At 32.2% G+C, this 24,647-nt stretch overlaps 1 protein-coding gene across 1 annotated transcript; it reads right to left on the bottom strand.

Moving 5' to 3' along the window:
- Positions 1-2,701: 2,701 nt before the first annotated feature.
- Positions 2,702-23,786, bottom strand: LOC143230251 (protein YIPF6-like). The gene is given in 8 exon segments (XM_076463461.1): positions 2,702-4,053; positions 6,144-6,286; positions 6,288-6,302; positions 7,650-7,781; positions 14,950-14,992; positions 18,158-18,236; positions 20,393-20,533; positions 23,650-23,786. Coding segments are annotated over 8 exon segments (699 nt in total). The 5' UTR covers positions 23,680-23,786; the 3' UTR covers positions 2,702-3,937.
- Between the last annotated feature and the right edge of the window lie 861 nt (positions 23,787-24,647).

Here is a 24,647-nt window from a genome sequence, read left to right as displayed (position 1 = left end):
TTCCGTCTTGTCTTACCCTGCTAACTCAGGGACGGCTAGCGCAGATAGCCCTCGTGTAGCTTTCCGCGAAATTAAAAATGAAACAAACACTTTTATGTTTAAGAATGACGCCATCTAGTAATGGAAATCTTAATAATCCCCTAGCACATTCAATAAGCAATTAGCAGCTTTATTTGGATTTTCAAATAACACGAATTTTACAAGTTTACTAAATTTATTAAACAATTAAAAACTTGTAACAGTCATGTTCTCCAGTACTTCACGTTTAAGCACATATTTGTTAGTAGTTAAAATGACTGCATGAAATTCATCCTAGTGACAAGTGGATCCGAGGTTCGCATTTTGGATCTGCAGGTGCGTTATGTGTCAGTGACGGTAACATCACACTATTTTACTAGTGTCCCATGAGTTGGCGGTAGGTGATGTTGACTAACTACCTTGCTGTTAATCTACCATATCACAATTAGAAACGGTTATTCCACAAATACCTCAACAACTTGGTATGAAATTGAGCAAACACCATCAGTACATTGTGACTAGTGGTTGTTATTAAACATTCTTAAGATTGTTACTTATGATTGTTGTTGTCAAACACTTAAGAATGTTACTGGTGATTGTTATCATACATTGTTAAGATTGTTACTAGTGATTGTTATCAAAAACTGTTAAGATTGTTACTAGTGATTGTTATCAAAAACTGTTAAGATTGTTACTGGTAATTGTATATAAAAACTGTTAAGATTGTTACTGGTGATTGTTAACAAAAACTGTTAAGATTGTTACTGGTGATTGTTAACAAAAACTGTTAAGATTGTTACTGGTGATTGTTAACAAAAACTGTTAAGATTGTTACTGGTGATTGTTAACAAAAACTGTTAAGATTGTTACTGGTGATTGTTAACAAAAACTGTTAAGATTGTTACTGGTGATTGTTAACAAAAACTGTTAAGATTGTTACTGGTGATTGTTATCATACATTGTTAAGATTGTTACTGGTGATTGTTATCATACATTGTTAAGATTGTTACTGGTGATTGTTATCATACATTGTTAAGATTGTTACTAGTGATTGTTATCATACATTGTTAAGATTGTTACTAGTGATTGTTATACATTGTACAAATTGTTACTAGTGATTGTTATCATAGATTGTTAAGATTGTTACTAGTGATTGTTATACATTGTACAAATTGTTACTAGTGATTGTTATCATAGAATGTTAAGATTGTTACTAGTGACTGTTATTAAAGAATGTTAAGATTGTTACTAGTGACTGTTATTAAATGATGTTAAGATTGTTACTAGTGACTGTTATTAAAGACCGTTAAGATTGTTAGTAGTCATTGTTATCAAACACCATTAAGATTGTTACTAGTGATTGTTATTAAAGAACGTTAAGATTGTTACTAGTCATTGTTATCAAACACTATAAGATTGTTATGAAACATTGTTACTAGTGATTGCTATTAAACACTGTTAAGGTTTGATTACCTTACATATTAAAACACAGTCCTAAAAGATACACTAAATATCAAAAATTGCATCTAGGTAACCGCAAATAATCTATCTTATTTTAACACATAACTGGGTATATTTACACACCTGTCAGTCTTCCTACACATGACTGGATGGGTTTACACATCTATCAGTCATCCCACACATTACTGGATAGGTTTACACATCTATCAGTCATCCCACACATTACTGAATGTGTTTACACATCTATCAGTCATCCCACACATTACTGAATGTGTTTACACATCTATCAGTCATCCCACACATTACTGAATGTGTTTACACATCTATCAGTCATCCCACACATTACTGAATGTGTTTACACATCTATCAGTCATCCCACACATTACTGAATGTGTTTACACATCTATCAGTCATCCCACACATTACTGAATGTGTTTACACATCTATCAGTCATCCCACACATTACTGGATGTGTTTACACATCTATCAGTCATCCCACACATTACTGGATGTGTTTACACATCTATCAGTCATCCCACACATTACTGGATGTGTTTACACATCTATCAGTCATCCCACACATTACTGGATGTGTTTACACATCTATCAGTCATCCCACACATTACTGGATGTGTTTACACATCTATCAGTCATCCCACACATTACTGGATGTGTTTACACATCTATCAGTCATCCACACATTACTGGATGTGTTTACACATCTATCAGTCATCCCACACATTACTGGATGTGTTTACACATCTATCAGTCATCCCACACATTACTGGATGGGTTTACACATCTATCAGTCATCCCACACATTACTGGATGGGTTTACACATCTATCAGTCATCCCACACATTACTGGATGGGTTTACACATCTATCAGTCATCCCACACATTACTGGATGGGTTTACACATCTATCAGTCATCCCAAAGGGTTCAAAATTCATGCTCTACAGAATCTATATAAACAGTGGAAAGTTGTTAGAATACATTCTGTACAGTTCTTTGTACCAGAATTTATTTCAAGTAGGTACACGTGTATTGAATCTAACACTTATCCTGAAGTGGATCAAATTCTTGTTCATGATGAAAAATAGTTAAGAAATTTCCAATCAAACTATTAAAAATCCCAGAATGACCTTTGGGTAACTTTGTCGACTTTCTCATCTCCTTTGTGTAATGAACAAGTCTCATGAATCTTATATAGAAAACAAATGCATGTAACACAAGTATTTTATTAAACAATTATTACATGCCACAAAATAAATTCAACTGTCGATAAAAATTAGAAGTGTGTGGCACAAAATATTTCTTCTTCGTCTATATGAACAGTACAGAGGAACCATTCTATTCCTTAAATTTATCCTACATACTTGTTATTTTAACTTCAGATTAATTATTTTTTCATATTTATAGTTAAAGGGATAAATAAAAATTGTTGCTTGACTAGTACTGGGTAAGAACTTTACTATCTAATCAACACTGGGTTCATTTATAAATCTTTTTTCAGATAAAAAAAAAAGCATAAATTTGGTGAATAATATTGAATGAAGTAAATATAATATGAAAGAAAATAACAAAGATGTATAATCTATTTAAGAAAAAACTATAATTCTTAACAAACTATATTTAACATTGAAAAGAAAAATAGTTGTGAATATGTTTTATTTTCCCTATTTCTAACTTTCATTTCATTTTTCCAAACGTTTCCTCAAATGGAAGGTGTTTAGTTGGACCAGTTAAATGGATACTTTACATTTTTACCTTACTCTTCAGGTCAAACTACATGAAACTATTGTTACATGTATCATGAATGTTTTAAAAATTCACAAAACTGTAGTACTAGAAACTGAATAAGCAGATTCAGTTAAATATAACACACCATTTTTTGTTTCAAGCTTGCAGAGTTTACAGTTTGTAATATTCTGGTAATATGTTGACTTCACATTATACATTTGTCGCTTTATCATCTTCAACAAAGTTAACCAGATATAAATTCATTCTATACCATGTTACTAAGTTGCTTCTATTCAACACAGTGGTTCTAAATAACCAAATTTCAACTGGTGCGTAATTAAACTTCTTACTGAACACACACTGTAGGACACATTATTTTAAATAAACCTATATCAGGCAGTACAGGATAGTACTTATGAACAACAAGATAAAACAATAAATTAATCAGAACTGTTCTTCTCAAACTGCTAAAGTTCCATAACGGGTGATAACTACACAAAAGGACAAGAGAGGCTACAATTAAAGAAACCTTGACAAATAAACCATTACCTTTACTCACAGAATATAAAAGTTAAGCCACCAGATGGTGCTAGAAGTTCTCTTTGCAGTTTTAGACTAACATTTCTCAAAACGTTTATAGTGTCTCACTCTCACAATAGTCTTGTGCATGAATATACACCAAAATTTCACCAGAGATCTCATAATTTTACTTAATCATGGGGAATGTGAAATTATCAACCAGCTTATCACAAAATAAAACAGAAATATTGGATAAACTGCAAGAGCTTTCCTCTTGGGTGGTTGGCTATCTCCAAGAAACGCAGTAGAAGCTGCAATAAAAAAACACATACAAATAACACTCAAATATAAGTATGTGTATTACAGAAGTTAACTTAAAACTTTGTACATATAATGTTTATATGGTTTAACTCTCTCAATATGAACATTCTGACCAACCACGTGACCTCTTTGTACTTGTTTAAAGTCTTAATAGATTTAATACTCTAACTTTCAGTATAGTGCATATATCTTCACAAAATTTGTCAGTCTTTCAGTTAATATTATGTCTTTCACATATAAAAAATCATATTTTTAGTGAAGTATTTTTAACAAAATAAAAATTCGTCCATGAATATACTGAGTATTTGTTTTAATAGTCTGTGTGCAAAGTAATTTTCATGTGTAACAGATTTACTAATGAATGTTTATTTTAATATCAATGATTGTGTGGCTTATATATGTATTTAAAAATGTATCTAATTTACAGTATGAAACGTGTAGTAAAATTCTCATCTGTAGAAGATTCTTGAGTGTAAGGATTAACAATGTGTTGTGTAAAATACTAACTGAACCTTCCCAACAGTTTACAAATCATGTGTAAAATACTACTGCCAACTGAACCTTCCAAACAGTTTACAAATCAATGCACCAAGAGACTGTTAGTTCGCTGCAGTTAGTATGATGATAAACCTCGGAAGCTACAATTGTGATAAACACTTATTAATTAGAAAACTACAGATACTTGACCAGGAACATCTATAGATTTAAAACATTACAAACCATTTAACTTTATTAAATTAATTTTAGACATTAGTATTTCTACAAGCATGTTAAATATCTTCATCAGAAAAAAGTCAGCTTGTAACTGGTATGAGACCAGCCAAGAATAGAGAGCTAGCTAGTTTACCAACTCAGAATTAATTTGCTTATCATGGACTATCAATAAATGATTCAGTTTCAGACTAGATAGAAAACTTAATATTGTTTATAAGTTTATAAAACTTTTGTATATAAATCATTATTTGTAATGACTATTTGTAATAACTGTTAATATAAATTGTATTGTTGTTTGTATATTAATGTATATTTGTGTTAAGAAAGAAAATTGTGTGTGTCAGTCATGATGGCAATTATCATAAATTTGAAAGATAAACATTCAATTAACTTCTAAATGCAAATCCAGATTTCAGGCCAGTTGAAATCATAATACATTGGAGACTCATCTGGGATAAATTACAATATATAACAAACGATAAAATTAAAACTAATATCCTCAACTCACAAATCTCAAATTTCCTTTGTGTAATCTCCTAAAACCTCCCAAATGCATTTCAAACGATTTTTTGTTTCTTTTTCAGTAAAACTTTATAGTTTATCTATTTCCTCTACCTTATCTCAAAACAGAATGGGTCAATATGACTGACCACATTACCACTAAAAAGAAATATAAATTATCCTTTTTTCTTTCTAGAATGACTTTAAATTGTAAGAGAAAACTATATTCACTGCTCCTGAGTAGCTCTGACTTCATAACATTGTACATTTATTTATATTTAATTGTTTCATTGCCTTTTGGACCCTGTTAAACAACTACTGGTGTTATTGTAAGTTGTAAATCACTCAGGGAACATGCAGTTCACATTGCACTAACAATTTGCATTACCCATAAGCTACTACAAGCTGCTCACGTGTGTGTCTCATGAAATTTTCTTATTATATTATTATTATTTATTTTATCTAAGCTTAATTAACCTAAAAGGATTTCTATTTTTTTACATTTTAGTTACTATTATACATAAAAAATAAATATGTAAAAGAAGAAATACTTAACCAATCTTTTTTCTTGCTGTTGATTGTCAAACAGCATTAACCCTAATGCTTTTTATACTAATTATAGTAATGTACTTAATTTTTATTCAATTAAATAATGCATTAAACAATACAGACTAATAACATGCAAAATGTAAACAAATTTCCTTACACCAAAAATGTTCTTAATTATGAATCTGTTCAAATTCACAAGTAATCTAAAGAACATGAAATTATATATTTTTATGTGCAAAATCACTAAAAATGTCTACAGTAGGAATACTCAGATTAAATTCATCCTGTTACAGATACTTGAAGTATTACTACTTACCAAATGTTGCCCAGGCAAATCCAAACATGGTAACAACAAAACGTAAAATAAACAAGGCCACTGTCTGCTGAGGAGCTAAGAGAATCAACTGACAAATTATTAGCGATAGACAGGGGGCCAAAAGGCAATAACCCAACACGCACACTCTGGAAGAAGGAACTGTAATTAAAAAACAACTGTTTAGTGCCTTCTTGTATTATCTTCTGTCACTCGCAGACAACAACATGTGTATTATTGATCAACTTCATTTGGTTTTCTGTCTCTAATGATGAAATAAAATTAAGATGCTTAAAATTCAACATTCCAAGAACGAATCACTTTTTGGAAAAAAACAATAGAACATTATTTTGTAACAAGTTTCTAAACCTTATCACAACAAATGAAGTGACAGTTGTTTATGAGACCATACAGCACTATAATAGAAAGAGGGACAATACTGAGCAATTTTCCAAAGTATAGAATGTTATTTTCATTGACTGCCAGTCACATTTGCTCAACTTCACTACAATAAATTACTAGAGGGTTGTCATAAAGCTGTTAGAGGTTCTTTTACAGCAAAACTCAGCAAAATTACATCTTTTTTTGGGTATCTTTAATATTAATATCAGAATTCCTAAATCCTTGATCTGATGATATTTTTATGATCTGAATATACAAATATTTCATATGTTCTTCCCAAAGGCAATCAAGTATCAATGGCATCATAGTATCTAAAAAAATACCAAACAATGTCAAAAAGTAGTTCTGATACAATCTGTTCCATCACAACTTTATAATGACTATTTGTCACATAAGTTGCTGATCACCATATTCAAAATTATTTTAATATAACCTACTCAACTTATGTACACAGTGCACTTTCCAAGATTCTTGCATATTTTTGCTTCCACTCATTCAGAAAGATTCTGCAAATATTTTGCATAGAATTTAATAATCTATATCAACAAAACAACTTAAAAACTACCATGAAGCTAGTTATCTTCAGTCATACACACTTCTGAACAATCATTTTAATAATTACCGAAAATCGTTAATAAACTTTGATTAAATCAGGATTCAAGAGGAAAGTTTAACAAAACACCCAGAGGTAAGAATCTTCCTCCAAGTACCAGTGATGCAGCAAAGGTCAACAGACTGTAAATGATAGACATCAGGGATAAATCAGTGGTCGACACTCTGTTAACAAAAGACATTAAGGATACAGCCATTGCCATTAGAACATTAACAGCTTGGCATGCAAGGAGTTTGACGACAGGGTAAAAAAGTACTTTCAGAACATGTAAATCAATTTTAGAAAGGTAGTTAACATACCAATGTTTTGTCAAATATTTATTTATTTTCATTAAATGAAGAATATACAATTAACCATTATATATGGTAACTATTAGATCACTTTTACTTTATCATTTAACAAATGTTCTAATACAGTAGCTACCAATATTACAACTTAGAACAAATAAGATTTCTTTAGTGAAAAATTCTAGCAAAGACTACTTTTCTACTTACATTTTTCCACCAAGAAGTTTTGAGTTTAAAGTCACAACAACAGCACCAAGCCAAACGATAACAAACACTTCGGCAAACTGGGGTCCACCTTTACTTAAACTATCTGCTTCTTCTGTGCTTCTTTGTAACATCCTACCACGTTTGCAATTAAAAAACAACACATTCAGTGAATTACAATACCTCTACCTGTTTTTAGGCTACACCAAAACAATCACAAATGGTAAACTAGAAAATTACATATTTTAAACATTACAGGTTTCTTAACTTCAGTAATATAAGATAAATATTTTATTAATAGTTAATATTCACTACAAAACCCCCTTTTAATTAAACACCAGATATTTCCTTCTTCCAATGAATTTTATGCAACAAAATCAATTAATTTCAAAACAACAACAATGATAACAATGTTACTGATGTGTTGCAACAAAGAAAAAACAAAGTTACGAAATGAATAACTTATTTCCAACAGCTATTGCAACTGGTAACAGTCTTTATTTGCTTTGTTGGTTGGTTGGCGTTCGTTGGCGCAAAGCAACTAGGCTACCCATGTCAAACAACCAGTAAAAAAATAAAAATTATAGTAAAATAATTAAAACATCTAAAAAGGAATCATGTTAAAAAAGTCCAATTTACAAATTAAAAAGGCCAATGTCCCTTAAAAATTTTAAAAACACAACTGATTTGGACAGTATCACCATTGCCAATGTCCAACATCAAGGGTGAACCCAAGGCAAAAATATGTCTAAAATGATGCTGTCACTCACAGTCATAACAATGTCACAACAGTAAAATGTGGGCTATTGTGACTTGAGTGTCACACATACCACACATTGGTGCATCAGTCATAGATAAAAGAAAATGATGAGTTAGAAAACTGTGGCCAATGCGTAGCCTAGCCAGGACAACTTCCTCCTTCTGAAAGTTACAGAAGCAAGAATGCCAAAGAGTATTAGAAGGTTTGATCTGGAAAAACTTGTTATCATGTTGCTCACTCAAAGTCAACTGCCAAGTGGCATGTAGCCAAGCCTTGAATACAGGACTGTAGTCTATGTATGGGACAGACATAACCATAATAGCACCGGAGCAGACAAACTTAGCTGCAATGTCAGTGAGTTTGTTCCTGCTAATACTGACATAGCCTGGTATCCAGAAACACTTGATAGAAATGGGACAGTCAGTTTTGAATATCAACAAGAACAGGGTGAGAAATAATGTGAAATGATTCCAGGGCCAGTAGAGAACTAAGCGAGTTGATTATATAGTACAGTTTATGTACTGCATAGCTTTTATGTGATCCAAGGTAAGAGAGATGACATACAGTTCAGCAGTGAACAAAGAAGCTGTAGAGGGGATTCTGTGTGGAACCACTCAACCACAACAAACCATGGCAGAGCCCACAGAGTCACCTAATTTCAAGCCATCCATATAAATGGGAATAGAAGGATAGTATAAAAGATGTTCAGCAAATAGAAGGCAGTATTTCCAATCAGTAAATATCCGCCTTCTTCAGATGACTTAAAGAAAGGTCTCATTTGGGAATGGTAATAAGCCATGGTGGGATGAGCTGACCAATGGATACAGCAATGTTATTCAAGAAGAGATCAAATCAAATTAACCTAACTGCAACTGGATATGAAAGCCAAAAGGAACACTGGCAGACTGTCAATTCTTAAAAAAGCATAGTCCACTGAAGAAGGAAAACACAGGTGGGATGTTGGGTTAAGGACTGAAGTTTTGAAGCATACAGTAAAGACAGTTGCAAACAGTGAAGATGTAGAGAAGGTTCATGAGACTCAGTGTACAAACATTAAACTGAAGAAGTGTGGAAGGCCTCTGTGCAGAGATAAAGCCCCTGATGGTGAACAGGGTCCAACACCTTCAAGGCTAAACAGAGACCCAAAGTCCAGTTTCAATTGAATAAGGGCATGATAGATTTTTTTAGCATAAAACATTGATCTGCTCCCCAAGAGTTGGAAGAGAGGTCATGGAGGATGTTCGGTGCCCTTATACAATTGACACATAGCTGCTTGATGTGTGGAATATAGGTAAGCCTACAGCTAAAGATAAGCCCCAAGAACTTTGCATAAGGGACCACAGGAAACACAACTTCTCCAAGACAGAACTTGGGATTGGAGTGAATACCCGATTGGCAGCAAAAGTGAATGCAAATGGTTTTAGAGTGAGAATAGGTAAAACTGTTTGCTGAGGTCCACTTCAGTAAATGACTGGGGACTAATCTATAGCTGTCATTCAATAAACCTCATACTTGGTGAGTGACACAAGATGTGAAAGTCTCTGATATAGAGACTGTTTGCAACTGTAGGGGGGAGTTGTCCACTGATGGCATTAATCTTTATAATGAAAAGTGTGACACTTAAGACACAGCATGATGGACTCAGAGTTCCTGTGGGAAAGAACAAAAAAGTGTGGAACCCACATGGACGTGAGATCACCAGTTCATTAAAAAAATGTTAAAAAACAAATGGGCAAACAGTCATGCAACTCATATGACTGGAAGTCTTGCAGGATGCCATAACTCCATGTAGTATCATAAGCTTTCTCAAGGTAAAAAAATAAAAAAAATACAGAAACAAGATGTTATCACTTGAGAAAAGCTTCCCTGATTGATGTTTCAAGTTGAATTAAGTGATCCACCATAGAGCAATGTCGTCAGAACCCATGCTAGGTGGGCATGAGAAGGGTGTTTGATTCGAGGAACCAAACAAGATAAGCATTAACCATACTCTCTAAGATCTTACAGAGACAGCTCATCAAAGCAGTTAGGCAACAATTTGAAGGAATCTTGGGATCCTTCTCAGGCTTAGGAAAAGGAAAGACAATAGTATGGCACCAAGGATCAGGAAAAACTTTCTTCTGCCAGATCTGGTTAAAAACAACCAGAAGAATATCAAGAGATGGCACAGCATCTCGTAGCAAATATCATAAGGTCCTACTGATGTATTGCCAGACTGATGAAGAGCAAGCTTGAGTTCCACCAGTGTGAAGAGGTGATTATAGTCATGGAGACTATCATCCCTGAAGGAAAGAGATAATCACTCTGCCTGTGTCTTGAAGGCTAAGAAGATGGGGGATGTGGCAAAATAGCTAGATGCATGAGAAAAGCTTTCACAGAGGGTATTGGCAATATGGCAATACTTTGGACATCAGCAACTTCTTGGCCATTAGAAAGCAAGATTGAAAGGGGGGCAAACGTATACTGTCTACTGACCTTTCCAATCTTGTCCCATATAACTTTGAAACTGGTGGCAGAAGAGATGGTAGATTTGTTTTTAATCCAAGATTCCTTTTGGCTTTGACTTTTGACCTGCTGAAAAGTAATATGGCTTAAAAATATGGGTTATCTACAAAAGATATCCCAGGCCCGTTTTTGAGCCTTCTTGCATTGTAGCAGGCAGGATTCCACCACGGATACTGTGGAAAACATGCCAAGTTTTTAGAAATACACTGAGCAGCTGCCTGGATAATACAGTCAGTCACTGCTTCCACTCACTCGTCTATTGATAGCTTACAGATGATGACAGGATCAAGTTCTGGGAGAACAGTGAAAGAGGGCCACTTGGTCTGTTCCAACTTCTATCAAAGCACATAAGTCGGGTGGCATTGACCACTGCCAGTCTTTCTCAAAATGATAAGAAAATGATCGCTGCCCCATAGGTTACTGTCAACCCTATCACTGCCCCGTAGGTTACTGTCAACCCTCCAAGGAAAGTAAAAGAAATGTGAAGAGGAGCAGAAAAAGAGATCAATAACAGTAAAAGACTGACTAGGTGCATAAAATGTATAAGAAATAGTATTGAAGAGAGAAAGATTGTGATTTAAAAGCATATGCTCTATGGAATGACCCTCTCTCATCAATATCAGCACCACCCCAGAAGGGATTATGTCCATTAAAATCCACCAGGATTAAAAAGGAAGACAGTAACTGTTCAACAAGGGCATCAAGGTCTGATTGATCATTGATCTCTTCAGGAACCAAGTAGAGAGAACAAATAGTGATGGTACAACCCAAGGAAACCTGAATGGCTATATTCTCCAAGCGTGTATCGAGTGGCAAAGACAGGGTGGGCACATGCTGATCGACCAGCAACAACAGACATAACTTCTATATTGGAGAAATAAGCAAAAAACTGGAAACCAGATTCAAAGAAAACAAAAAAAAAAACCTTCACATGTTTTTGAACACTGCATATCAAATAAACACAACATAACCATAGAAAACCAAATACTAAGTATGGAAACAAACATAAATAAATGCAAAATCAAAGAATCCCTACTTATACAACAACTAAAACCAAAATTAAATCAATATCAAGGAACACCTTTATACCTTTTTCTAATTAATAACCTAACATTTAACTACAACTCCCCCTATAATCGGGTACCCCTTTACACTTTTGTCCATAAGACATGCGCCTGGCAACAGTCAGTTGCAAATTATCTTTGTTGACCTGAAGATTACCTAAGAAGGTTAAAATGTTGTTCTGTACTTTATTTTAATTAAAGTTCTAATACCCATACCAGCCATCTTGAGAATATATGTTCACTTCAAGTGGGTTTCTTGTCATCGAGAAGATCATGAAGACACACTACCAACTTAAATGTTTTCACTGTGGCACATTACATGTATCATATGGCACATTACACCTATTAAGCATTCTCCACTTTCCAATGAGGACCAACACTGAGCATTTGTTTTGTTGAAAAAATATGTAATTTAGAAACCTGCACTCTAGGGATTGATTCACAATTACTATACAAATTTTGATGCTAAAATCTGAGAAGAAATATAAATTTAGTCTAACAGTTGTTTCGAGACGAATGTCTTAAATATAAATAATGACCAAGCAGCCATTACTCGAGAATAAAAACAGGTGTTACAGGATCTACTGGATAATAAAATGTAAAACAATAAGAAGGATAACAGATAAGACACAGTCAAAACAAAATGATGAAAAAAAGAAAAATGGGTGATTAGAGTTCCGAATGATATATAAGAATGAACAAAATGACAGATGATAATTCAGTTTATCCAGGAACTTCAAAAAAACATGTCAAACACCATCTTAACTGAATATTACCTTGATTACCAGTCCATTCAACAAATGCTTTAAGATTTAAAATTGTCAATGAACATCTTAGTATTAAGAAACCCTTTCTATGAACTAAAATGAGAAACCCGTTATAAAAACATTTTTTAATTAAGGACACTAAAAGAGGTGAAATGAGGAACAGTTTCTGCTTGGCTTTTGTCTCCTGCTTTAAAATTTTGTTCATTGAAAATACAATACCATTGTGAGGAAATTTCCCAATTATATCACCTTCGTAACTCTCATTTTCATGGTGTTTTCACTTGTCTCTGTCCCGAGTTCTTCAATGAATGATTATTTCCAATAATAGAAACCCATGTGAATAAGAACAAAAAATCCAATTATTTAAAACTTGCATGTCTACAAGCAGGCAAGGGCAGGTTGAACTACAACTGAGCACCAATATTCAGTCTTTATATATGATATAGAAGGATTCTGACTCCCAGATTGAATGACGTATGCACTGTTCAAGTTGCATCTCACCATTCTGAGAAAAAAAACTTATGGCTTAACCTAACAATATATAGTTTAGTACTTAAAATGATAACTAGGTTCTAAAGTTGTGTGCCTGTTGTTCCTATATGTACACTGATTACTTCTACATTAAAGTATGCAAATTAAATGATTCCTTAACAACTGAGTTGTTTTATCAAGTAATGTTACAATACATACAAGTACCGTTATAATACATACAAGTATGGTTTGCATAGCAAGGCTTTACAAGTGCATGTTTACTGTATCCCACATTACCTGAATTAAAAGATTTCCCCACATGGTCACTTATTGTCTAATGACTTTGTTATAAGTTATAGTTCATGGGTGATGCAAAGTAGTGAAAGCAGTTATACAGGCATTCACTGTTACACTAATAACAAAATTCAATTGAACATTTATAAAGTACCCACTTTTAACTAGCAAATCAACTTAAACTATGGTAATAAATATCGTACACAAATAAAAGGGTTCACAATAATTAATGAGAGTATACTACCTCACACTGTGACAAACTGAGAACCTAAATATTAACACAAGTACGAAATGGTTTTGAGTTTTTAGGGCATATAACAAAACTGGTATTGATGCTACAATATAATTTTGAATTATTAAAAAGCTTAGAAAATCTCACCACAATATATCAAATACACACTGTTAAAACTACTGTTAGACTTTACCGTCTAACTGATAAACATTATGATAAGAACACAATTATTTATCCACCTGTTTTATTTATATCATATTTTAAGTTTATAGAAATATCTTTTCCAATTATGAAAAAAACTAACATGACAACCTTTCCAAAGTTATAATATTTAAACATCAAAATCTCATTCACAATAAAATACAGCTTTTTAACTTTCTGGAATGACATGAAAATTTTATTCTATTTTACGTATAAAACTAAAAAGTTTTTCACATTCAAAGCTTTTGCAAATAATTAGAGATAGATAAGACCTGGTACTAAGCAATTTGTTAAACTTCACACATTTAATAATTACATTCAGTTAATAAAGTAACACATTGTTCCCCAAACCATGATTCTTCAAGCAGAAAAACCACAACAACAAAAACCTGTGAAGTGCGTGCTGCCAGTCAGTTTCCTGCCCTCTTGTCAGCAGTTCAAACTTTGTGAAAGGGTCAAATAGTCTTAGTAACTTTGCAATAAATAAACAGGATGAGTACATTTAGCAGCAGTGGGAATGAAACATGAGACCCTCGAATCATTAGTCTTCTCCTTCATTAAAACACCAAAACATAAAAAAACTTAAACAAAATCAATTTTTGAGCTAAAACTTGGAAAAGTTAAGACAGCCATTACAAAGATTTATGCTCAACAATATAATAATACATACAAAAACTTGGATAGCTGAAACAATGAAAAAATAGCAACAATTTGAGACAAAATTTCAAATAATTAATTATTTTGATGACAAGTGACTTAGCAATCATATTGATTAATTGATTATTTTAATGACAATAAACTGAAATGAAATTTCAAATAATTTTAACACATTAATTTTGATTCATCAGTTTTATTGTAACTTTGAATAAAAGATAAAGTGACACTAACTGATGTAATTGATTCTCGTGATTAACTGGTTAAATCACTCAGATCTACTAGCAATACACACATCTTGTCACCATTCACAAACCTGCCATAAAATAAATAAATAATAAAGGACCTTACTTACATTGCAAGAAACACACACAGAATCAGTGGTCCCCACAAGTCCCCTAGAGAAACAAGAGACAAATAATAACATTAAAAGTTTGATAATGTATAAATATTTTATTCAGAGTAACATGTCTTTTACCTTTCATTAGTTTTTCTCAAATAAACAGACTATGTGTTTTATTAAACTACTATCAATTATTCTTAAAAATCTGTATTACAAAAACAAGGGTGTCACAGTCATATGCACAGTGTACCAAAACAACTGTATTACAAAAACAAGGGTGTCACGGTCATATGCGCAGTGTACCAAAACAACTGTATTACAAAAACAAGGGTGTCACAATCATATGCACAGTGTACCAAAACAACTGTATTACAAAAACAAGGGTGTCACGGTCATATGCGCAGTGTACCAAAACAACTGTATTACAAAAACAAGGGTGTCACAGTCGTATGCAGAGTATACCAAAACAACTGTGTTACAAAAACAAGGGTGTCACAGTCACATGCACAGTATACCAAAACAACTATATTACAAAAACAAGGGTGTCACAGTCCCATCCACAGTATAACAAAACAACTGTGTTACAAAAACAAGGGTGTCACAGTTGCATGCACAGTGTACCAAAACAACTGTATTACAAAAACAAGGGTGTCACAGTCATATGCGCAGTGTACCAAAACAACTGTATTACAAAAACAAGGGTGTCACAGTCACATGCAGAGTATACCAAAACAACTGTATTACAAAAACAAGGGTGTCACAGTCACATGCACAGTATACCAAAACAACTATATTACAAAAACAAGGGTGTCACAGTCCCATCCACAGTATAACAAAACAACTGTGTTACAAAAACAAGGGTGTCACAGTTGCATGCACAGTGTACCAAAACAACTGTATTACAAAAACAAGGGTGTCACAGTCATATGCGCAGTGTACCAAAACAACTGTATTACAAAAACAAGGGTGTCACAGTTGTATGCAGAGTATACCAAAACAACTGTATTACAAAAACAAGGGTGTCACAGTCACATGCACAGTATACCAAAACAACTGTGTTACAAAAACAAGGGTCTCACAGTCGCATGCACAGTATACCAAAACAACTGTGTTACAAAAACAAGGGTGTCACAGTCGCATGCACAGTATACCAAAACAACTGTATTACAAAAACAAGGGTGTCACAGTCGCATGCACAGTACACCAAAACAACTGTATTACAAAAACAAGGGTGTCACAGTCGCATGCACAGTGTACCAAAACAACTGTATTACAAAAACAAGAGTGTCACAGTCAAATGCAAAATATACCAAAACAATTATATTACAAAATCAAGGGTGTCACAGTTGCATGCACAGTATACCAAAACAACTGTATTAAAACAAAAATGTCTGAAAACAAACACCACCATGTTTTCTGTAACATATGGATTACTTCAGAGAACAAACACCACCATATTTTCTGTAATATACGGATTACTTCAGAGAACAAACACCACCATATTTTCTGTAACATATGGATTACTTCAGAGAACAAACACCACCATATTTTCTGTAACATACGGATTACTTCAGAAAACAAACACCACCATATTTTCTGTAACATATGGATTACTTCAGAAAACAAACACCACCATATTTTAACTTGTTGTTAAAGGTCTTTCTATTTATTTTTGCACACATATGATGTTGGGTTTACAAAACCTAACTAATTATCAGAGCTTCTAGGTGAATCTGGTGATGTCAGATCAAACTAACTAATAATCAATCAAAGCTATGTGTTGGTAACAATGTAAACTTACAATAAGGAATTAATATGTTTGAATCTACATATTTTAGAAGTACAAAAGGATGCAAGCTCTGAGTCCCCAACTTTTATAAATTTTAAAAATTCAAAGCATCAAATTGAGGTGTTTAAGGGAATTGGCAGTGCTGATAATGCATCATCGTTTTTGGTACAAACAACAGGACACAAACAAACCGTGGTTGAGAAAGAATTATCTTCAGAGAAAACAGCTTAGTTTTGATAACAGGGTAGTTAGCCTTAGGAAGGAGTTGCCTTTAAATGTTGTAGATGCAGTTAATTTGACGTTTTCACCACACGACAGTAGGGATCAACTTTTACCCATAGGATTCAAAAAATTGTTTCCCTGTACTGGGGAAAGCAACAACCCTCCATGAGCTTAAATCAACTGCCAAACATTGGGTGTGCTGATATCTGGAGTGTCAGTGGGAAACACAAGTATAAACAATTCCACAACTGGAGCCCCAGCTGGCAATCAATGCAAGAGACCCATGCATTTTGTGAACATAAATATCAGCCAATTGTTTTATTTTCCCTACTTTTAACCATAATTTAGGTAAGTTATTTACACTATAATACCAAGATATACAATGTAAGTATCTTATACTTCATAAAACAGGAAAAAAACACTATACAGTTTACTATGTTTTTGATTAAGAAATGATAGTGATAGGAGACAGATCCTGGAATCTTATTACAGGGTGAAAGGGTTGTGAGAGTTTAAAGGGAAGCTTGATAACTCTATAATAATAAAAGTGTGTGTCTGTGTCTGCCATAACTCTAAGAAGAAAGAACCTAGAAGCCTGCAATATAACATACATTAAGTCAACCCTGGGGGTGAGTATCTGGGTATTAATTACCTTATCCACACGCACGTGCACCTATGCATCTTTTTAATGGAACAAGGTTGCAAAAACTACACAGAAAGGAAGTGGTTCCTTTTATAAAAACTTCCAATATATAGAAAAACCAATGTGTTAAGGTTATAATACATTCCAACAATTGCTTTTATGTCATGTTGCTTAGAAACAAATTTATATAGGTTATTTTTGCATACATAATACTTAATAACCTGAACAAAGTCAAGTACTTTTGCTAGCATTTGAATAATAAGGGCTTGCTTAGTGTTTAGTAGGATCAAAAGGTCTTTTGTTGTCCTTTAATGTTATATCACATGAAGTTATTTTAAACTAAGAACTTTGAAATAAACAACTGAAGAGTTTGGTCCTTTTGATACTGGTATTTTACCAAAATGATAAACAATGTCAAGAGTTATGTTTATCATCTATTTATGTTGTTCTTTACCTTTTTTATATGTATAACAGAACATACTGTACATTTCTAGATTTTTTACTACATTATTATATAACCAATAACATAAAGTAAAAAGTCAATGAAAACAATTTCTTGAACTTACAATCTTTCAACAATGCTGCTTTCTGTTTGGGATACAAAACATGGAAGAACTTTGTACCCACTGCACGTAGGTCTCTCATCTATACAGACAATTAACAACACAAATAAGATAGTTTTTATAATAACTGTCTTTAACCCTGAAAACCAGTGAAAGCTCTACAGTACTGAAGAATTTACAAAAATGTTTATATTTGACTTATGGGTTTTGAGAGAAGAAGGAGACAAGCAAAAATTCCAGATACATTTTTTAAAGTTATGTTTAGTTAGAAAACACAGTTGGTGAACATAAGAAATAAATCTTAAAAACTGTTTATTGTTCTTTCTATAACTGTTTTATTCCTACTCATATCCTGAATTAACTAGTCTAATCAGTTCTGAACTATTAAAGTAAAACATCTTGTTTAGTGCTAACCTGGCATATTTATTTTTATTTTCAACAATTTCACAATTGCTACAAACTCTGTTTATCTAGCAGCTTCAAACATTTAATTCTAAAATAGAACTATACCGATCAAAAACTATTAGTATAAATAGAACAGAAACAAAATAATTTAGTTTATATGATTTTAAAAAAGATATATGATCTCCTCACTTACAGTAAAAGTTAAAACTTAAATTACAGAAGTTTCCTAACAACTGTTTCACCACACTTTTATTTCTAAGGAAAATTATTCAAAAGATTTGTATTCCACTGTACTCTTACTTCCAAGATGTACAGACTTTCTTTCATGCAAAAAAAAAATCAATTGTCAATTACTTAGAAACTACAAACACTGAACATTATAATATTAGTAACTTCAAATCAAAACAGTTTAAGTAAAACATCTATGTTACTTACTAGTATTAATACAATATAAATATAGAAACAATTATTGATGATGAGAAACCCACTTGAAATACAAATGTATCTCAGAACAGCTGGTATGGGTGTTAACACTTTTATTGACAAGGAGAGAACAATCCTCCAAATGTTAAAAATATATTTGTACAAAATTCTGAGTTATACAAGAGAATTAATTTTGTATCAGTCTAGATTCTAGAAAACCCTAAAAAATTATTTACTTTTCTGTTGCTTCTCTGGTTACTAGTGATAGGATTCATTGTTAATCAGCCATTTCTAAATGACTAATAATTCATATAAGTTAGGGGTACATCATTAGAAACACACAAATCACAATCAATAGTATATTCTTGATCTTACGTTTAATTCAACAGAGAGTAAGTTACTGCTTATTACACAGTTACCTAACATAAACAATTTTACTAGAGAGAACAGGTCTGACTGCAGTAGTTTAACTTTCTCAGTTAGAACATGAATTTTCTCAGTTTTTTTAACAACAGAGCAGCAAGTTGCCTACCTACTGCACAGTTCTGACCACATTCCATCATTTATCCCTAATAAATATCTAAAGACAAAAGTTACAGAACTCTATAAATGTTAAGTGTAACTTTAAATAAAACTCCCAGTGTTCTACTAAGTATCACAACGTCCTACCGAGTCTCTACGTTGTTAACGTTTGAGAATGAAACTAAATAACAAACTAAATGTGTTCTACTAAGTATCACAACGTCCTACCGAGTCTCTACGTTGTTAACGTTTGAGAATGAAACTGAATAACAAACTAAATGTGTTCTACTAAGTATCACAACGTCCTACCGAGTCTCTATGTTGTTAACGTTTGAGAATGAAACTGAATAACAAACTAAATGTGTTCTACTAAGTATCACAACGTCCTACCGAGTCTCTACGTTGTTAATGTTCGAGAATGAAACTGAATAACAAACTAAATGTGTTCTACTAAGTATCACAACGTCCTACCGAGTCTCTACGTTGTTAAGGTTTGAGAATGAAACTAAATAACAAACTAAATGTGTTCTACTAAGTATCACAACGTCCTACCGAGTCTCTACGTTGTTAACGTTTGAGAATGAAACTAAATAACAAACTAAATGTGTTCTACTAAGTATCACAACGTCCTACCGAGTCTCTACGTTGTTAACGTTTGAGAATGAAACTAAATAACAAACTAAATGCTGATTAAAACATTTCATACAGTTCTTTAGAAATAAAACGACCAAACTAAGCATTACAAATTAAGTCTATTACATCTATTAAACTAATGTAAATATAGGTTAAACATAATCAGTGCATCATTAACAACAACCAATGGTCATTTTCAGGAATTGAAACCAGCTAATTAATAGCTAATAAGAAATATGACACTAAACTAATTACAATTGTATCTTTTATGGGTTCATCTAAGGTGTTGAATTCATCTTCTGTTTCTTGAGATGAAGGTGAAGCTATTTCTCCACGTAAATGTGGATCAGCTTCTTGATACGAAGGTATTTCATCATCCAGTTCATCTTGAAGTTTCTGTTTGAAAACAAGATATTCATGCAACTCCACAACAGAAGTGAAACATACTACATTTACAAATATAAACTCCACACCAAACCAGATTAGTGACAGTTAACCCTACTTTAACAGTACTGTGTACTGGAACTTATTCATTTGGAATCTAAAAGAAACACATAGAAAATTTAATTTAATAGTTGGTTGTATATCACAGAGAATAAAACTCAATAACATGCACAAACTAACATATGAATATCTGTGACCTAAAGTCCAGCTAAAATGATGTCGTCATTAGCGTTAGACTACATTAGCATTCAGTTCAAGTCACAACTAAAGCTGGACAGTTAAATCAATTACAAAGATTGGAACCTCTTGAAACAACCATGAAAAATTATAATTAAGTTGATTAACATTATAAAAATGATGAACTAATTAAAATTAGTGTCTCAGATTGCTAGTTTTAAATATTTGAACTTCCAAGTAATCAAAATATTGTTGTTATCCTTTATTATTATTTTTGGTTAATTAACTAAACAAAATTAATGTTTCTGATAGTTCCAACAACCCAAGTCTCATGTAAGGATAATTGAACATAATCACTTACGCCTCAATTTAACAAATTCTACTAATCATCAGGTTCTAGACTCTAGATGTTCACCTCCCAATTCTAAAAACAATAAGAGGGTTCCTTCTACTATACTCTAGATGTTAACCTCTCAGTTCTAAAAACAATAAGAGTTCCTTCCTTCTACTAGACTCTAGGTGTTAACCTCTCAGTTCTAAAGACAATAAAAAGGTTCCTTGTACTAGACTCTAGATGTTAACCTCTCAGTTCTAAAAACAATGAGGGTTTCTTCTACTAGACTCTAGACATTAACCTCTCAGTTCTAAAAACAATAAGAGAGTTTCTTGTACTAGACTCTAGATGTTAACCTATCAGTTCTACAAACAATAAGAGGGTTTCTTGTACTAGACTATAGATGTTAACCTATCAGTTCTACAAACAATAAGAGGGTTTCTTGTACTAGACTATAGATGTTAACCTATCAGTTCTACAAACAATAAGAGGGTTTCTTGTACTAGAGTATAGATGTTAACCTATCAGTTCTACAAACAATAAGAGGGTTCCTTCTACTAGACTAGACATTAACCTCTCAGTTCTAAAAACAGTAGGAGGGTTCCTTCAGCTAGACTCTAGATGTTAACCTCTCAGTTCTAAAAACAATAAAAAGGTTCCTTCAGGTAGACTCTAGATGTTAACCTCTATTTTGTTAAAATAAACCATACTTTTGTAAGTTTACTTACAGGATTTGGAAAGAGTAACATTTAATTACACATGATTCCTTTTCTACCTAAAGAATAACTTCTCCAAACATGTCATTTGTCATAAAACAGAAATGGTTGCTGTTTAGAATGAACTTCATACATCATTCAAACAAATCATGTTATGTAGATTTTGTGATATCTTCTATGTGTGTCCCTTAGTGCAGTACTGAAACAGATTATTTTTAAATGGAAGTCAGATAATGTAATATTTGATACTGAGGTTCAAATACTTCAGACCTCTTGTTTTGTCACAAAAACAGACAACTTGGATGTATAAACTTATTCTTGTGTCATGTCTGTGTTTTGCTTAATGTGTTTGAGGATTTCTTGAAATATTAAAAGAAACTGCCTTTGCAATACACTACTGCATAACCTAGATACAGAATTTGTACAACTGATATATTCATAAAGATGGACATAATTAACACAGCAGATTTTTCTAAAAATAAAAATCAACTTGGATAAATTCACATATTTGTCTCAAAGAAAGCCATAATAGTACACAGTTTACCATTAAGACCACAAAGGAAAAGTGTTAAGAGTAAAGCAGTAACAAGTTCAAGTTAATAAGTTTCATGAAACTAACAAAAAGATGTAGAACTATATTTCACAGTTCCTATTTGGCCAGCTTTCAATAGTTGTACAAGAAGTTAGAAGAGTTATTTTGATAATACTGAACCATTTCCAATAGTGAAATGCAACATAAATACAACTTGTAAACATTATTATTATTGCAGTGTGTTCTATCATTTGGCATGTTCTTTTGGGATTTTGGTAAAAGATATACCAAATCCAGTCCATTTAATGATAATAAATTAGCTTATTTATATCTTAATGTTCACTGCATAGTATTTTCATTTCCAATTATAGGCCTAAGCTTACAAATGTTTCAAAGAAATTCTAAATCTAATAATAAGTATGCCTAACTCAAAAGTAAAGTTATTTACAAAATCTCCACTCTAATCAATCAAGTAGCTGAATAAATCCAATATGTATGAAAGTTCTAACACTGAATAACGTTTCTTTCATTGAACTTATTCACTTATTGTTATATTTAAACCATACTATTATTCGTACAAACTCCATCTTATTATTTCTAGTAAATATCTAAATTATTAAAACACAACTTACAGCACTAGTTAATAACAGCAACAAACTGTGATGTACTAGCTTTTGAATTAAAAAGATACAAGTAAACAATAAAACTCTGTTGTAATTCAATTCATAAAGAGCACCCTGTTTAAACTATGTCACGCTCTTCTTGTTTCCAAAATGTCAAATTACAGACACCACCACCATTGTCAGCCCTTATTATTCAAACATTAATCATGTTTTTTCTTAAACTCCCTTAAAATTTAGGTTAACCGCATTCAACACATTCTAAAAAACCAGTGCAGAAACAACTTAATTAGCCTGAAATGTTGATCTGAAAGTGACTAAAGTTTTGGAATGAAAACAGTACATATATATTATCATTTGAGTGTCTTTGAAAATTTTACTAAATATATCACAAATATTATTTATTTATTGTTTGCTTTGTATATCTTTACCAAGCCCATAAAGTTAACGTACTACTTTTAAGTTGATCTAACAAATTAAAAAAAAAAAAAAAAATTGAATATTAAGGTTTGATAAACTCGTTAATACGTTATGATTAACTTCAACATATTGAACATATACTTTTCTGTTGGCGTACAATACTAACTATAAGAAAAAATCACACACAATTTAATTTAGCTTTAAACTGTTTGAACGGAGAAAAAAGGTCGTATCTAACCATCAACTTAGAATTATATTCTTGTACTCACACTATATTCCACGTTTGCCGATTTGGCCATTTTAGAAAGGAAACGGAAATACCATTTAAATCTTTCAATTCGCTGGGTGAAATACTGAAATTGTAGTTTCGGAGTTCCGAATAACAAATTAATAAATGCATAAAATACAATGGTATATATATATGACTATTAATTAATATAATTAAAATTTAATATTTTAAGTACATTATGAGTTTTGTAAACTCATATTACCGGTAAGAAGTCGATAAATATCGAAACTATCAAATAAATAACAATCTGAAATAATAACAATTTAGAAAATATAAACAAAACATTTAATAGCATATTCTCAAGATGTTTGATTTGGGTAGTAGAACTTTAATTAAAATAAAGTATAGAACAACATTTCGACTTCTTTAGGTTATCTTCAGGTTAACATTTATTTCAAGTGGGTTTATCATAATCACGAAAATACTTAAAATGTATTTACCAAATAGTATATCAATAACGATAACTTATATAACTAATAACACTAGGGATTTTTTTTTTAAATAAAAAACCTGCATACTATCAAGATTAATCAACTTTAACAAGAAAGAAACGAGTTTTAAGGTCGCTCCATAGTTATGGGTTTGTGTTTTTCTTATAACAAAGCCACATAGGGCTATCTGTTGAATCCACCGATGGGAATCGAACTCCTGCCATAGTTTTGGCAGGCGTATATTATGAAAATAATAATTATGACAGTGAAATTTAGCTTTCACTGACCATATTATTAACATTCGCTATATTGATTTATTTTTATTTCATTTATTACCATCTGTCATACTTAGTCAATGTACGTGAATATCTATAACAAAATTTGTCGTCAATAACTAATAATAAAAAAGGGGATAAAAAATCTCTTACCTTGAGGGATTAAATACAATATTGATGATATTCTCGTTCCATGTGTATGTGTGATTCATATATTATTAGGGATCTATAACCAATCGTCAAAATAATCGGACTATAACAATACATAACAC

The sequence above is a fragment of the Tachypleus tridentatus genome, chromosome 10 (assembly GCF_004210375.1).
Source record: "Tachypleus tridentatus isolate NWPU-2018 chromosome 10, ASM421037v1, whole genome shotgun sequence".
NCBI lineage: Eukaryota > Metazoa > Arthropoda > Merostomata > Xiphosura > Limulidae > Tachypleus > Tachypleus tridentatus.
This window is presented reverse-complemented; position numbering and strand designations above follow the sequence as displayed.